Genomic DNA, 18,539 nt, shown 5'->3' with positions numbered 1-18,539 from the left:
GCGATATCAAAATCCATTTGGCCAAACTATGATGGAAAGAGGACAAGAAGTCTTCTGAACAAATACAGAGCTAACACACGCAAACTGATATGAGTCTGCACCGGACATTGGGCAGTAGGTACACATGCGGAAAAGATGGGCATTCCGTATAACGAGTACTGTCGAAGCTGCAAAGATCCAAATGCCAGGGAGACAGTAGAACACTTTATGTGTAAATGCCCGGCTCTAGCTAGAGCTCGGCTAAGGTTCATTGGAATTCCGTTTCTAGAAGACCTCAGAGGGTTATCTGTGATAGCAATCTCGAATATTCTTAATTTTATCAACAACTCTGGCTGGTTGTAATACATTGACCGTAACATTCCGTAGGTTTTTAGACGAGTTACATGGCATCAAAACGGCTTTAAATAGCTACTTGGGCGACCAGGGTCGCAGCCATTTCAGCCCTACCTACCCCCGGACCCGGGGTTTCTGAGGGGGCCCGCGATTTAGAAGTACTAAGACATTTTTTTTAATTCAGGTGAGTCTTTAGTTGTTCCATGTGCAATTTTGAAGCCGAATTTCAAAAGCAACGAATATCTGCATTTCGTTTTAATATTATAGTGAAGTGTGAAAAAACAAATCTATATATATAAAAGGAAAGGCTAAAATGTGTGTTAGTTGGTCGCGGTGTTTGAAGAGATGCGTCGGTCGAATTTGTTCACTCGTGGACCCGGGTACCCCTAGAATGTGTTTATATAATATGGATATCAAATGAAAGCTGTTGATGAGTGCTTTAGTACAGAGTAATATATTATACCTCTTGGTGACTAGGGTCTCAAAGTATAGGCCAAAACGTGGGCCCGGATACCCCTAGAATGTGTGGGTAATATGGATGTGAAATGAAAGCTGTTGCTGAGAGCTCTAAAGTAACTTTCATTGTGATATTCGATTTAGTCGCATCAACCTGCAAAACTGATAAATATGCATGTGAAGCCGAAATAGAGACATGAATTAATAATACCCACATACCTATTTACATACGTCCGATTTGCCTGAAATTTGGTATATAAATTTGCCTATATTAGTATTTACGATCCTTTTTTCCGGAAAGTAGACCAGAGACGGACTGGGATTGGGATTAGGACTAGGAGTGGGATTAGGACTAGGAGTGGGACTGAGACTCGGAGTGGGACTGGGACTGGAACAAAATACATACCAACCTCTGGGACAGGCAATAAGGGATGAAGAAGCATGAGAAAAACGTGAGAGAAGAGAAAAGAGAGAAGAAGGATACTGAGAAAGAAATAGAATAAGACGAATATGGAGATAGATGAAGCGAAAAAGACGGAGGGAGGAGTGAATAAAAGGATCAGGAAAAAGTGAAGAGGGGTGGGGGGAGGGAAGAGTTAGGCGGAAAAGGCTTATTAAAATGTATGCAGATAGGCCAAATTTAGGGCAGAACAGCGGCTGCCGGGTCTGCCATATATATTATTTCTAATTACTGTTTTTATGTACGGGTCCTTTTACCGCTCTTATTTGGAATCCAAATCTATAAATAAAGTTTTGGTTGTAAAGATTGAGATTCGGGAACGAGCTTTGGGCAATTTTGGTCGTAGTGCTTTTGTTTAGCTATATTTTATTAAAATAATTTCTTAAAAATAAACGATTGTGAGCACACAAAGAAACCTATTTGTATTATGGCACTATTGTGAATATTTGCACTGCATTACCAGCAGTTGCTATGTATGTATGTATGTATTTATTTGAAAATTTGTTCCTAGCACAACAATTTTGACAAATTATTTAACAATGCTAGTCATGAATGGCATGAGCTATAAAAATTTAACATTTATAATAATAATAAATTAGATTAATCAAATTAAATTAAATATAACGGATAATAGTGAAATGTTTATGTATGTAAATGTAAATCTTAAAACTTAAGAAAAGTAATTAATAAATATTAAAAGACAGCAGTAGTGATGATAACCTTTGGCTGGTTATAGATCGAATAGTATTTAACAAATAAAGAAAGAAGACACAGAGAAAGGAAAAGGACTTAGAAATGAACATTTTAACAACAACAATTTGAGATCCAGTTTAAGAGTCGTTAAAAAACGATGTTAGCTCTTTTATGAAGTGCAGAGCATTACTTAAGAGCCGAAGACTTGTAGGTAGCGAGTTCCAAAGACGTATTGCAGTAACAAAGAATTGGCGCTCAGAGGTTAGCGTGCGGTATCTAATGTGCTTAAGAAGAAGCACCGATCTTGATGATTGCAGAAAAATAAGCTTACGATATAGATAGTCAGGTTCCTTCATGTGTATCAATTTATGGAGGAAGGACAGTGTTTTGACTTTTAAAAGATTTTCGAAAGAAATGTTTAGCAAATAAATAAATAAATAAACCTTTCAGCATGTTGTGTTACATGGTCAAGTCTTTTCAACCCATAAACATATCTAGCAATGTTGTTGTAAACAACATTTAGTTTGTTCTTGCACAGACAGTCACAGTTTGAGTAAATCACACAACCATGGAGTAGCGTAGGTCTTAAGTACGCTTTACCCAGAAGTAGTCTTATGTGCAAAGGCGTAAAATACTGTGTTAACCATAGTGTACGAAGCATTCCATACACTTTTCAAACCGTTCTAAGATGGCACCGTACGCTAGTTGGCAGCGCAAGCTGTAAGTTTTAATTGATTTGCGGTAGTTGCTATTATACGCTAGATGGCAGCGCAAGCTGTAAGTTAATAGAACATCTGACTTCTGTTGATATTTGATAAAAGACTTATATTGGTTGCGCAAGATTCGCACAGTTGACGCTCGTCTACTCATAATGCATAAGATTAAGTTTAACGCATCTATATGAAAACTGCTTATGTAACGGAGGTTTTAGACTTAGCATTTAAAACTTATTTCACTTAAAATATGTCTTCAAGCACTGTTGTAAATATGCCAACCATATTAGAAATCCACTTGCGAACATATTTTGTTTCCTATTAATTTGTTAAAACGAAGTTTTTAATTGTGTACATTTTTAGAAAAGTACCAACGAGTTGGAAAAATAATTTCACTTGCAAAGTCTGAAAGTACTCATAGCCAAAACAAATTCTTCTTTTTATGCTTTGCTTGCAACAAAAGTTGAAAGTTGGCTACTTCTGCATGTCAGATGGCGGTGGTGATGCCCTATTTGCCCTTCCCCCCGCCCCCCCCCCCCTTCCCCCTCATTCAAACACATGTAATCTACTCATCTGTCAGCGCACTGTGCTGCATAAGAAATCTTATGTGGCGGGCCTTCAATTCACAGGCAAGGCAACAGCAACGCCAATATCATTTAAAAGAATTCAAAAACTGATGTTTTGCTGACGTTGTCAATTACGCCTTGAAATTTGTTTATTCGAGAAAAACCATTGAAATTCCATCGCCATTCAAGAGGAAAAGTTAGGGCCGTTAGGCAACATCTAACCCATTGTAAAGGTCTACAAGTAGGATATGTAGCAGCACGCACATACAGCCACGCTCACCTGATAAAATGCTTGTTCTTATTGTTTTTTTTCTTTTTTTTTTGATGCTATTTGGCACTGTTGTACTTCTTAGGTCCAAGAAAAGTGTAGTAGCTGCTTACGAAAACTGCGTAAAATTTTTATCGTAAAATTACGAAGAAATATCATTATTTACTTTCAAACGTGCACTTAATTACCTCTCTCTTTAAAATCTATATGTTTTGGACAATTTTAATTAACAAATTGTAATACTTTATTACCGGGGACGATGGCTAAAACACGACCAAAACCATCAGGGGAGGTATTAATAGCCGCGTTTTTGCCTCGCTTCCGATAATTCGAATACTTTTTCGCATTTGGACTATTGATAACAGGACAAAACGCGTCTTTTCATTTCTCTTTCCACATTTTTGGACGGGTTATTGCGGTCGACCTCGTTTTCAAACTGTTTTTCGCGGAGAACTTTTGATCTGGTAGAAAAACTTAGCACCCGTGTTTGTATTCTTAATACAGGACTACTAAGCGCCCTCAGATACCCCAATTCAAGACTTTTGTATAATTTTCTGTAGGACCTTTATAGGTGCACTACATTTTCATACTAAGTTCGTTCAAAAAATTTACCATCACAGCATCTGATATTGAATTGTTTCCTTCTCACACATATCATACTTGTAAACCTGTACTATGATCTAACCTTTGATAACTTTGATATCTGCCGTATTTTATTTTACCTTTATTCGCAGAATGTTTCAAGTTTTGTAATAAAATAAACTGAATAGACCAACGTAAAAATATTTCGAATAAATGAAATTACTGCAGAACATGTTTTAATGCAATTCTTGTTCTTATGCGCAAAACCAGGTTCATACAAAAAGGCTATAACTCTTTTAGCTTATCTTTTTTCAAACAAAATTTGATATATAGTCTTCAAATAGCTCTCCTACAGAAACAATAGGGGAGTTCACGATTTTGCTGCAGCTAATCTCCGGTTCAAATGGCCAGTGTGGGAGTGATCCTATACCGCACCAAAGAGTCCAGTTTTTTTGGGACGACGCCTCAAATCCGTCGTTACGAAATCTATCGCACTCAGTAATTTGTTGTCCACAATAGAACAGTACTCTGCGCCATGAGATACTGACTTTTTTCACCGGGTATATCGCTGTACATAATTCGCCACTCCCCACTCCCCATAGTTGGTCGCGGGATTGGCAGGTCGTATTTGTGTGTGTGAGTATATGGAAGTAATGTCGGGTATTATACTGTCAGCGCATCCGCCGCTTCTGTGTCCACTGGCGACGCCCCTTCCGTCTCCGGGGCTTCTAGCGCTGTCGCAGGTGGTTCCGCCGCCGTCGCTCACATCCCATCCTGTGATATGTCTCCGGCCAGGCGCGCTAGGCGCGAACCAGAGTTTTTTGGCAGTTAAGCCGGTGGGTCGGGAAATTGCAGGTCTGTTACTTTGATGAGGTTGATTTCCCTGAAGCCGCTTATGTGTTCAGAATTAACTACGTATATGATGTCGTCCTCTTCAAATCCAAGCCCACTGTTCTTTTCCGTTATGGTTACCACCTTGCTACACAAGTAGCTCTGGTGGGATCGGGACATAGCCCCTGAGCATGCCAGAGTAATGTAGTTCTCCTGATCTACCCACTCTCCATAAGTGTGGGCGCAGGTTTTGTTGACAATGGTAGTTCTGTATCCCAACCAGTCTATGCTACACGTCAGATCGAGTTTCCGAGACTTCAGACTGCTGTCTAAAGGATTTGCTCGGCGCATGCCACCATATATTCTTGCGTACTTCTCTCGGCACTCGGTGCCTATAGCTGTGCTCCCCACTTTATTCTGCCATTGTCTAATGAATGGCCATGCTACCGGGGAGTAAGTCATCCAGTCTATATCAGAGATTGAGATGGAATAGTATTCTGCTATGCTCAGTGGATCCCACGTCCAAGAAGAGTAGACGTTATGAACATCGCGGTATATTAACGTTCTGTGGAAGATCTTGTTGTATATGCCCTCCATTTCGCTATCACGCCAATTGCCGTCGTTCGTGTCATCATATCCGGACCACGTTTTTGTGCTGATGTTATTGGTCACCAGGAAGTTGGCCACTGACAGGGCCAAATTATAGCTCAGCATATGTATCCATCCCGTAAACCCACCGCTCTCGGAGAAACCACTAGCGCCAGAGTGCGTATAGTACAGCTTGAGGTAGGTACAAACTCTGGTCGTGCTGTTCTGTGAGGGTACTAGCATCGAAGCCACCTGGAAAGTCGGTTGTTTCCCTGACCAATACACTACTTCGCTGTAATCCTCTACTGGTTCGGAGTCCGTTTCTATAATCCCGCATTGGGCTTGGTGTGTCGCCGTCAAAGTTGCCATATTATATCCGCTCATCCACCTAGCGATGTCGTCCTCTCCCCACTTACTATCGTCTCCTGGGATGACGAAGTTGCTCTTCAGAGAAACGTCCCTGCATATGGGCTCTTGCTCTACCGTAGTGTTGAACCCATTGATTTTCCAAGCGCCCAGGAGAATCGCATCTATTCCGGGGGTTGCCTTTTTATTAGGTATCATCATCCCCGGGCTCTGTGCGCAGTACACATTCGCAGCCATTGTTTTTCCCAAATCGGAGGATGTTCCGATGCAGATTCGCGTGGCTAGTTCTCTCTCAGCCCCAGAGATGTCTGCGAGTGCTCTGTCATTGTCCTCCTTCCAAAAATCACTCCAGGCAGTCCAAAATGCGGGCACCTGGTTGATTACCTGCTGACACCATACGGGGACATTTACTTTTCCGACTTGAACCAAATTGCCTGTTACTCGCGGCTGGACATCGGTTAGGACCAGGATGGCTTTAGTTACACCTGGAATGAATACCGAATTCGCTGATGGCATACAACAGAACTTAATTCCCGTATCTGACATTCCTGGGGACACGTATTCCTGTGTGGCAGTGTAGGCGTGGTTGACGCTCCCGTTCCAATAGTCACTGCTTAAGAAGCTCGCTATATATGGGATTAAAGCGCGATTGCCGATGAGTTCAGATCGCACGGGAATCGCTGTCCACGTCATGTCTGCCTTTGTTGATTCGAAGCCTGCAGGTATATTGCTGTGCACTTCCTGAAATAGAAACGCTACGTAGGTGTCTAGAGCCATAGCTATTATATCTGTCACTTCTATCCTCTTGGTTCGTATGAACGTCTTGTCGTATTTTACGTCCTTCAGCCCGCGCAAGAATCGATAGAGACAACTGTCTGTCTTAGCCGCTGCAGCATCCAAGCTAGCAGCCATACACGCCAATCGCATCGGCGCCGCCACCTCTAATAATGTTCCTTCATGTAGTAGGCTACCATTGGCCAGTGATAATATCGATGAGCCATCTCTGATATTATTACCATGGACTTTTGGGGTATCCGTTAGCCGGGCACGAAATTGCAGTAGCATTGCCGAGTAAGCAGTTGATGGATCTGCCTCTAGTATGGTTGGCTTGGATGAAACGTCGACGCAGCGCACAGGCATAGTGTACGCCTTCCCGGAGTACTCTGTGCTCGAAGTTGACGTTGCTGGAGAGGGTCTCTGTCTCAAGTTGGAGGTGAAGCTATTTAGAGCGTGTTCCAAACTGTCATCCACTTGCATAGCCGCAAGCCTGGCCGCAAGGCTTCCGACGGATGCTACTTTTCTCCTCACGTCTGGAAATGCTTCGATTAGCCTATTGTATATGTCAGTCAATATTTCGCTTCTCGCCATGCTGGACACGCGCACCGTTGAATCAAGTTTGGTGCACTCGTCGCTTTCCAGATATTCGAGAAGCTCAGCTGCGAAGTGATCGATGAATCGTTCGTCGAATGCTGCTCTAGAAGCGATACTTCCAGCTTGGAGAACGCCGTCTATTATTGCCTGCTTTATGGTTGTGAGTTTCTTTGTGCCGCGTATCATCACTTTGTATCCTTTTGTTATCTGCCCTTTGTCTACGTGGGATGTGGCCTGTCGCTCTTCGGGCGTTAGTTCTCGGAATACTTGCTCCGGTGTGGTGTTCGTCTGGCGTTGCGCTGCTTGTCGAGTAAAGAATTGCGATGAAAACGACCCCACATATGAGTGAGGCAATGAAGCCCAAGATGTATAGGATTGTGTTTTGCAACCTCCCTGGCTGGCCCAGTCTCTCCCGCAGCTGTATGCTGTTAGTGCCATTATTTGGAATCCCACCGCTGCCGGTGGTGACAGGAACCAATTCGATAAGTTCGTAAGAGTTTCGGGACATGTTGAGTCGTCGGTCCCCTCGCTGTTGGTGGTGTTCGGATTCTTATTGCTCATCCTCAAGGCCTGCATGGCCAATGAAAGTCCTGGTATATTGTCGTGTATACCCTAAAGAGAGATTGTGTCAGTGTACTTAATTTACTTTTTTTGATTGAGCTTTGCTCGAATTTAACGTTAGCTTGTCGCTTGTTATTTTGTAGGTCTAAGCCGATCACTTGTGTTCTCCTAGGATGTATCTATCTTGTTGTGCCCTAAGGCTCGCTTCCTAAGGCAGCCGGTTCTATGTACCGGAGCGACTCGGGATTTTTCCCGACCAAGGGCTGTCATTTCAGTGTAACCCCAATTAATTTGTTGCGTCCCTCCCACAAATTGCCATCCTCCCAGCAGCTCCTTGCAGCGGGACTGCGCCATACTATCCTGCTCCGTTTGCCGGAAAAGAATATTTTTAGGACTGTCATACTCTTGTCAGTGTCACGTGCAAGGGATGGCTACATCGGACAGGTTAAATCCTAAAACCCGACGTCCTCGTAACTTTTATATATATTTTTTGGCTCCTTGCTGTTCACGCCCAAGGGCGTCCCGTAGTTTACGCCTCATCGCCCCCCCCCCCCCCCACTACCTTCCAGCAGGTCTCCTGCTCAGCAAGCCACAACAAGCACCTCGCTGCTGCTCGCGCCCTACGGCGCCACCAGCTCACACAATACCCGTAGTAGAGTCGGGAGCAATGCCGAGCATCAGCCCCCGCCCCCGTCTTCTTCCCCCTCTTTTCCGGCAGCAATCGTGTAGGTCAGGGAAACAGGCTCTTAGTCCCTACCACCTTTTGCACCGTTTTCCAGCACAGAATAAATATGTTTGCGTCGTCCGCCCAATGCAGATCCTGGCTTGGACGGTGCCACTTTCCTAGATGGTCTGGACTCCGCGACCGCAACCCCCTACGGGCTTTATTGTGCCCTGCTGCCAAGCCGCAAACCCAAATACACCGGGTACCCCAATGGGGGACGCCCAGTCCCAGGGCCACAACAGCAATTGCGTCCTACCCTTCCAAAACTCAGGCGCAGTCGCCCGTGACTTACTCCAAGAGTGACGACGTCCCCCCGCTGCACTTCAGAATTCTGCAGTTAAACTGTAATGGATTAACTGGTAAGATCACGGAGATAGTCGATTTCATGAAGCGGCACAACATCCGCATCACTGCGATTCAAGAGACTAAACTCACAGCAAATTCTGCTCTGCAGACCTTTTCTGGGTATAATGTCTACAGAAAAGATCGCGAGAGCGGATATGGAGGCGGTTTCGCGTTTATCATATACCTCTCAGTGCAATATCATATATTTGATCCTGACATCGACCGCAGGGACAGTGTCTTAAAACGTCACGGCTTATCGTCCGTCGAAATCATCAACATCTACAACCCTCCCGCCACCTGTTGCACCAGTGAGTTCCGCCCTAATATCAGAGCCTTACTGGCGATAATCACATTATCTTAGGCGATTTCAATGCCCACCACGATCTATGGCGGATCCAATAGAAGAAACGGCGTTCTGCACAGTAAACTGAGACGCACCCACTCGTATGGTAGGAAGCTGTCAATCGTGAGCGCAGAACTCGTAAACTGCGTCAACTGGCAGACGATGGTAACATTGGCATCCGACCACCTGCCTATACTTATTTCGCTCGAGCGTACCGCCGACTTCATCGTTACCGAAAAACGCACTTTCATAAACTTTAAAAAAGGAAAGTGGGAAAAGTAAAAATCCCCTACAGACAGCCGCTTTGCTGCCCTCCCTATCCCGACTGATACCAGCCAAGGGAATCGTGCTTTCCGCAAGGTCATTAAATCCGCCTCGGCTCGCTTTATTCCCGCCGGAAGAATTCCCGAAATTCGGCCTCATTTTCCAGCGGAGGCCGCAAATTTAGTGAGCGAACGTAACCTTAGACAGCTCGATCCCGGCCACCCCCAAATAAGAGATATAAACCAACACATCAAATTGCTTGTGGATGAACACAAGCGGGCGAAATCGCCTTTGGCGATAAAGTGCTGGCGGATGCGAAAAAATGTGCGAGCGCTTTTTGTCGACAATATATAATGCATTCTACGGTTGACAAAGTTAGACGGAGGGCCAACAGACGCGCACATAAACATAAATTCAGCGCATCCCCAATTACCATCACCTGAGGATGCCATCGGTCCCCCAGCGGGTTAGGGGTTCAGAATATACCCGCGGTAGGTATGCCTGTCGTAATAGGCGACTAAAACACCAGATTCAAGGGGCTGTGTAGCTCCTCATGGAACTTGGGGGTGGGGAGGGAGGGTTGGCCTGAAGGTTTAATGTGGCCATATAAATCGTTCCACAGATGGGGCTAGCACCTTAATGGTGCTGTGTTACCGGAGCGTACCGGATCTGTATCCGGCAAAGGACCATCACATCGATAACACTCTCCAAAGCCTTCGGGGAGAAACCTTATCGCTGCAACAACAACATCGGTCATGCTAAACCATCCAAAGCAGTGGGCCCAGACGGTATAGCTCTGCCGATGCTTAAAAGCCTAGGAAAATAGGGTTTCAAATATTTAGCACATGTCCTCAACTTGTCTCTTTCCACCTTTTTCATTCCAGAAAAATGGAAAATGGCCAAGGTGGTCCCGCTAAAGCCTGGGAAACCAGCTAATATAGTAGACTCACATCGCCTGATATCTCTCCTATCGCCAGTAGCCAAGACACTTGAAGCCATTTTGCTCCCCTAATTCAAAGCAAATTTGCAGCTAGCCTGTCATCAGCGTGGCTTTAGAGAACTTCATAGCACAACCACTGCGATATATACCATTAGCACCCAAATAAATTACGGTTTAAATCAAACCCCCACCATAGAACAGTACTCGTTGCGCTAGACCTATCAAAAGCTTTTGATGCGGTCAACCATGGCACGTTACTGCACGACTTGGAAGGATCTACACTTCCCCCAAGTCTTAAAAGGTGGGCCGCAAATTATCTGGGTGGTCGGCAGGCATCGGTGCAATTTAGAAACACAACATCAAAACCAAGAAGAATTAAACAAGGGCTGCCACAGGGTGGTGTCCTATCCCCACTTTTGTTTAACTTCTACATATCAAAGCTACATTCGCCACCCGAAGGAGTTACTATCGTTTCCTACGCCGATGACTGCACAATAATGGCCCACAGATCGATGAGCTTTGTAACAAAATAAACAGCTATCTCCCTGATCTCTCCAGCTTTTTCAGACCGCGAAACCTGGCATTATCACCGACTAATCATCGGCGACCTTATTCACAACATGGACGTCCCAAATATCGACCATTTTGAACATCCACGTCAATGGCACTACGCTGCCGACTGTCTTACACCCCAAAATCTTGGGTGTGACGTTTGTTCAGGATCTACATTTTGGTGTGCATGCAGCCGCAATTGTACCGAAAACCCAGAGCCGTAATAAAATCCTAAAATCTCTTGCTGCCAGTACTTGGGGAAAATATAAAGAAACGCTCATAGACACAAAGCAATTGACCAGCCGATTGCATGGTCGCCAAGCCTAAAGACTACTCACTGGAAGAAGCTATAGGCCTTCCAAAATACTGCTCTCAGAACCTCCACGGGTTGTCTTCTTATGTCCGCAGAACACCATCTACGTAATGAGGCGAGAATACTCCCCATCAGGGAGAGAAATGAAATGCTAACCAAACAGTTCCTGTTGAATACCCAGAAACATGGGCATCGCAACAGACATCTGATTGATGAGCCAACACCCCCCAGGGGCTTAAGGAGTGATCTCCGTAAGCATTATGAGGAAACACGGCACCTGAGAACACAACCTTATGAAGCCAAAAAACACAAGCAAGTCCTCAGTGAACTCCACAAACAGGCGTCGGACCTCTATGCCAGGAATTGCGCGGTGAATCCAGTACTCAAAGAACATTACTCAAAACTTGCAGATGAGGAACGCACACTCCCCAGGGAAACGCGAGTCACTCTAGCTCAACTTCGATCCGGATACTGTAACAGGTTAAACTCTTACCTATCCAGAATCAACCGGGACATACAAAACACATGTCCTGCTTGTAACGTGTCCCCACATGACTCCAACCATCTATTCAATTGTATTGTGGCGAATGTTGAAATCGCTAGGCTGTTAGTAAATAATCACGCAACAACAAAAACATTAAGGCAAGTCACACTTGTGTACATTAACACATAAATCATCATTTATACACATACATAGAAGGCGACGACGAGATATCTCACACACACACACACATGTAGTCATCAGCCGAAGTAGTTACTCACACATACACACGCATATGACTAGGAGAAACGCATAAACTACAAATATACATGTATATAGCTGGTAACCAAACAGGATATTCTAGAAGGTGAAACGTCTAGACCTTTGGAGAAATATGCTGACGAGGCAACAGAGTATCAAAGCAGCGCAAGCTGAGGAATGACTAACAGTTTGATTTAAACACGCTATCAGTTGCGAAGTGAAGTATAATTGTGAAGCATATTTGTACTACTCCCAAAGTAGTCTAATAAAGCCAGAATATTGAAGTAATTTTTTCAACAGTTTAGCGATTCTAACGTTAGCACAAGGTTTCAAATAAGAGGAATTTCCCAAAATTCCTTACAGTATTGTTGAACCAACGCCTCTAAGATCCCTCTCATTATGGTCCACCCCTGTTGAAACAGCAAGTTTCCTTGGACTCCCGTTAGAGAATATTGATGACAATTTGTGATCGGTCGCACTTATTGGATGGGGCGAAGCACTGCTACAACAACAACAACAGTTCACGGTTTTGTGCAAGTGGCCTAGCATCATTGCAAACTGGTGTAGTATTTTTACAGAAAACGTCAACAAATCAAAAACATCAGTTTATTTTTTCAACATTGAATACCAAATCAGGAACCTCCAATGCAAAACAAAATATGAAAAGAAAAATTTTTAAATGAAAAAGTTGTTCAGAACCAGTTGCTTATATTTGCTATTGCAACGTTTCCATTATCAAATGCACAAAACTCTGAACTGCTGTAATTGTTCAATTTGTTTTGAAGCTCTAGTGCGGAAAAGTATGACTGACTGTATCCCTTTCCTTTTTGAAATAATAACAACTACAGGTGTCCGAGTTCGGGTGTAACCGAACATTACATACTCAGCGTGAGCTTCAATTGTACATTTCATTTCAGATAAATTACTTTTCTACATAACACGTGGCACCGCCCGTGTCGCCCCATTTCCTCTTACAATAAAACTTGATAAGTGAAATATCATGGATTCAAAACTATTTTGCTAAGTTATAGCTTATTATTTTCGTCTACGACCCTTTTAAACTTGTTTTATATCTAAGTTGTCGTGGTCTTTAACCGATCCCGTCCATTTTTACTAGAAATATTTTCTGTTATAAGGAAAATATGTGTACACAATTTCATTACGATATGTTAATTTTTCTTTGAGTTATGGCTCCCGAAATATAGAAAATTGGTTAGTCATAAAAGAGGCGGTGCCACACCCATTTTCAAAAATTTTAGTGTTTTCCAATTTAATGTTATAATTCAATTTAGAAAGTAAAATTCTATTGATACAAACCTCTTTTACGCTAAGATATAGCTTATTTTATTCGTCGACGACCCTTTAAAAAATCTTTTATATAAAAGTGGGCGTGGTCCTTAACCGATTTTGTTAATTTTTCTTCCAAGCATTTCATATAGTAAAGGCAACCTCTCCGCCGAATTTTGTTACGATAGGTTTAACGATTCTTGATTTATGATTAATAATATTTGTAAAATTTATTTTATCACAAGTGGGTGGTGCCACGCCCTTTTTAAAAAAATTTCAACTTTTTATGAAGAGTCTCAATATCAGTCCACACGTCAAATTTCAACATTCTAGGTGTATTATTTACTAAATAATCAGGATTTTTGTGTTTTCCAAAATGTTATATATATAAAAAGTGGGTGTGGCTATCATTTGATTTCGCTCATTTTCAATACCGATCTATTTTGGGTCCAGATAAGCTCGTGTGCCAAATTTGGTGAAGATATCTCAATATTTACTCAAGTTATCGTGTTAACGGACAGACGGACGGACGGAAATGGCTCAATCAAATTTTTTTTCGATACTGATGGTTTTGATATATGGAAGTCTATATCTATCTCGATTCCTTTATACCTGTACAACCAACCGTTATCCAAACAAAGTTAATATACTCTGTGTGTAAAGCACGCTGAGTATAAAAACGAGTTGCGGCTGTTTTATGTTAATGATATGAATTATATTAATGTTATAAGTACTCACTTGAAATATTAAATTAGCACTCTCGCTTAGCGTTGAATCATCTGGAGAGTCAACTGGAACTTGTCTAGTAAACCTTGTATCAAATAGTGAAACATCATCCTCACTGCGCTATAAAGAATAAAAAAAGATGCCATTAAATAAATAATATTAAACGTGCTGGGAGCAAATTCATGTTCTGTGGAGTGATAAAATGAATTTTCATACATTTGAACAGATTTTTGTATGGGTTTATTATTCATTTTATCACTTCACAGAACGTGAATTGCCCCCCTGATCTTAATAAATCTTACAACTTGCTGTGAACTGTATTTGATGTGTAAATATCTTTGCTCATGGTAAGGGGGACCCCTGAATGTAAGCGTAAGGTGTGAGCGTGAGTGTAAGCGTAGTATTTGTAAGTGGTATGCCACAAGGGGCATAAATGTAGATTGTAAATGCAGACGTAGTGTGATATTAGCATAACGCATGGAGTACTAGAAAATGTGCAGGCAAAGGCGTAGTGTGTGGTATTACTGTATTTGCAAAGGGGATGGGTATTTTATCATTGTATTTTGCCGGGTTAGACAAGGATTTGCTTGAATTTACGGATACCCGCAGAGAGGCTAAAGCTCTTTAAATGCTGTTGTTGTTGTTGTAGCGATAAGGTTACTCCCCGAAGGCTTTGAGGAGTGTTATCGATGTGATGGTCCTTTGCCGGATACAGATCCGGTACACTCCGGTAACACAGCTCCATTAAGGTACTAGCCCGACCATCTCGGGAACGATTTATATGGCCACAATAAACCTCCAGGCCAGCCCTCCTTCCACACCCCCAAGTTCAATGAGGAGCTTGGGGTCACCAGAGCCTTGTCTGTTAATAAAAATGTAAGGCGCGATAACCTCCGAAGAGATCTAAGGCCGAGCTTCTCTTCCAATTTGCGTCGTGCTCCTCTTGATTTTCCCTACAAATTGGCCGGACGGGACCTACATGTTTTATGCCGACTCCGAACGGCATCTGCAAGGCAGATGAGTTTTCACTGAGAGGTTTTCATGGCAGAAATACACCCGGAGCGCTTCCCAAACACTGCCGAGGGGCGACACCGCTTAGAAAAATTTTCTTCTAATTGAAAAATCTTATTTCTAAAATTTTGATGTTGCTTTGCCCGGGGTTTGAACCCAGGGCATACGGTGTGGTAGGCGGAGCACGCTACCATCACACCACGTTGGTCGCCTTGTCTGTTAGTGAAACAGGATTCGCCACGGATAGGTGAGGTTGACAATTGAGTTTTGAGAAGCTATATATTGCGGTGGCAACCTGAAAGGGTTGCGCTACACAGCCCTTTGAATCTGGTATTTTAGTCGCCTCTTACGACAGGCATACCTACTGCGGGTATATTCTGACCCCCTAACCCGCTGGGGCGCCGACAAACTTCTCTTTGTAAAATCTAAAATCTGATACTGCTGTAAAATCTAAAACTACTGTAACATTTTAGCGCAATTTTTGTTTCGGCACTATCACTAAATTTTAGCATCAAAAACTTTCGCATTATACAAATGCAGCTATTGCCTACTAGCTTTAATAAATAATGGCCGTGTTTTTTTACATGTGCTCAGATAATGTTTAGGAGACCCATAAGCGACACACACCCTGTTGGTCGTATAGTATAACCTATAGCTGAATCGGTTCTGGTGAATAGTGGACACACGACATTAGTAGAGGTAAAACATAGACACACATTTCACTTGCAACTAAGTATAATGCATACTGAAATTTAGCAGTATTATTTGTTTCTGCGCAACAGTTTCGTATGTTTAGATAAAGTTAAACACTTAGCAGTCCATATAAAGTTTAAGTACATATGTATACAAACGTAGAAAAACAGCTAATATTTAATGATAAAATACTTTTATGATTTCTTACCAAAACCGGCTTAATTGGTGGCTCCAGTCGTCGCGCCAATACATCATCCCAATTCACATGTTTAAAAAATGGATGTGACTGCACCGTAGCAGCATCTTCTGGACCACTACCCAGTCTTTGTGGCACTTGACGTTTCATTAAACGACGCACTAAATCTCTAGCTTCGGGTGTGAGGTATGCAGGTAGTACAAGTTTAGCTTTTAATATAGTCTCAATAGTTTTTTTACGATTTTCAGCAGTAAAAGGCGGCTGCAATTTGAGAAAACCCATGTTAAAATCTATTATTGCCGATATTGAAACACAAAAAAAGAAATAATAAAAATTACCATGCCAGTTAACATGTCAAACATAAGTGCTCCCAATGACCACCAATCAACTGCTTTTCCATGACCATTACGTGTTAGAATTTCTGGAGCCCTGTTTATTTTAGGTTTTTCAATTATTTATTAAAATGAAATTAGCAAAACACAAATAACTTAAACTTAATAGGTATGAATTAGGGCTGGGACTATCCGCATATTCGAATATCCGGATATCCATACGGATATCCGTTCACACGGATAAAATCCGGACGGCATGGATATCCGGTTAATATTCGTTTGTGAAACTATCCGGATTTATGAAGATCCGGTTAACAACCGTATTTTTGGATATCCAGTGAAAGCAACAAATTGATGTACCATATACATATGTTTATTTAACATTAATAACAAAAAAATAAAAAAGAAATTGTTGATGTTTGTAAAATTGTAGCTTTTTAATTTTGACGTTAATTTAATAATCTACAAACATATTTTGTGAATACTTTTTCGATGTTTGCTTCGTTCAATTCTTATATGCAGATATTCAACTTTTATATTCCAGCACCCGGACATACGGATATCCGGATTTTCTGTTTTCGTATCCGGATATACGCTGTTAGGATAGATATACGGATTTATGAAGATCCGGTTAATAACCGTATTTTTGGATATCCAGTGAAAGCAACAAATTGATGTACCATATACATATGTTTATTTAACATTAACAAAAAAAATGTTGATGTTTGTAAAATTGTAGCTTTTTAATTTTGACATTAATTTAATAATCTACAAACATATTTTTTGAATAATTTTTCGATGTTTGCTTCGTTCAATTCTTATATGCAGATATTCAACTTTTATATCCAGTATCCGGACATACGGATATCCGGATTTTCCGTTTACGTATCCGGATATCCGCTCTTAGGATAGATATTCGGATTTATGAAGATCCGGTTAACAACCGTATTTTTGGATATCCAGTGAAAGCAACAAGTTGATGTACCATATACATACGTTTATTTAACATTAATAACAAAAAAAAAGAAATTGTTGATGTTTGTAAAATTGTAGCTTTTTATACTCAGTTGAGCAGGGCTCACAGAGTATATTAAGTTTGATTGGATAACGGTTGGTTGTACATATATAAAGGAATCGAGATAGATATAGACTTCCATATATCAAAATAATCAGGATCGAAAAAAATTTGATTGAGCCATGTCCGTCCGTCCGTCCGTCCGTCCGTTAACACGATAACTTGAGTAAATTTTGAGGTATCTTGATTAAATTTGGTATGTAGGTTCCTGAGCACTCATCTCAGATCGCTATTTAAAATGAACGATATCGGACTATAACCACGCCCACATTTTCGATATCGAAAATTTCGAAAAACCGAAAAAGTGCGATAATTCATTACAAAAAACAGATAAAGCGACGAAACTTGGTAGATGGGTTGAACTTATGACGCAGAATAGAAAATTAGTAAAATTTTGGACAATGGGCGTGGCACCGCCCACTTTTAAAAGAAGGTAATTTAAAACTTTTGCAAGCTGTAATTTGGCATTCGTTGAAGATATCATGATGAAATTTGGCAGGAACGTTACTCCTATTACTATATGTATGCTTAAAAAAAATTAGCAAAATCGGAGAAGGACCACGCCCACTTTTAAAAAAATTTTTTTAAAGTAAAATTTTAACAAAAAATTTAATATCTTTACAGTATATAAGTAAATTATGTCAACATTCAACTCCAGTAATGATATGGTGCAACAAAATAAAAAAATAAAAGAAAATTTCAAAATGGGCGTGGCTCCGCCCTTTTTCATTTAATTTGTCTAGGATACTTTTAACGCCATAAGTCGAACAAAAATTAGCCAATCCTTTTGAAATTTGGTGGGTGCATAGCTAACTGTTTTCTGTGAAAATGGGCGAAATCGGTTGATGCCACGCCCAGTTTTTATACACAGTCGTTCGTCTGTCCTTCCGCATGGCCGTTAACACGATAACTTGAGCAAAAATCGACATATCTTTAATGAACTTAGTTCACGTGCTTACTTGAACTCACTTTATCTTGGTATAAGAAATGAACGAAATCCGACTATGACCACGCCCTCTTTTTCGATATCGAAAATTACGAAAAATGAAAAAAATGCCATAATTCTATACCAAATACGAAAAAAGGTATGAAACATGGTAAGGTAATTGGATTGTTTTATTGACGCGAAATATAACTTTAGAAAAAACTTTATAAAATGGTTGTAACACCTACCATATTAAGTAGAAGAAAATGAAAAAGTTCTGCAG

At 41.4% G+C, this 18,539-nt stretch overlaps 1 protein-coding gene across 2 annotated transcripts in view; it reads right to left on the bottom strand.

Moving 5' to 3' along the window:
- S6k (Ribosomal protein S6 kinase) overlaps window positions 1-18,539 on the bottom strand; it is a 182,706-nt gene that overhangs the window by 70,257 nt on the left and 93,910 nt on the right. The window contains exons 7-10 of one of the 2 annotated variants that reach the window (XM_067787952.1): window positions 16,263-16,353; window positions 15,937-16,185; window positions 14,037-14,144; window positions 3,231-7,839 (exon numbers count right to left, since the gene is read on the bottom strand). In XM_067787952.1, coding sequence (XP_067644053.1) covers window positions 4,900-7,839; window positions 14,037-14,144; window positions 15,937-16,185; window positions 16,263-16,353 — 3,388 coding nt within the window. In that variant the 3' untranslated portion in view covers window positions 3,231-4,899. Of the gene's footprint in view, window positions 1-3,230; window positions 7,840-14,036; window positions 14,145-15,936; window positions 16,186-16,262; window positions 16,354-18,539 lie in introns of those variants that run through there. The other variant, XM_067787953.1, reaches the window with a different exon arrangement.

The sequence above is a fragment of the Eurosta solidaginis genome, chromosome 5 (assembly GCF_040869045.1).
Source record: "Eurosta solidaginis isolate ZX-2024a chromosome 5, ASM4086904v1, whole genome shotgun sequence".
Lineage (NCBI taxonomy): Eukaryota > Metazoa > Arthropoda > Insecta > Diptera > Tephritidae > Eurosta > Eurosta solidaginis.
This window is presented reverse-complemented; position numbering and strand designations above follow the sequence as displayed.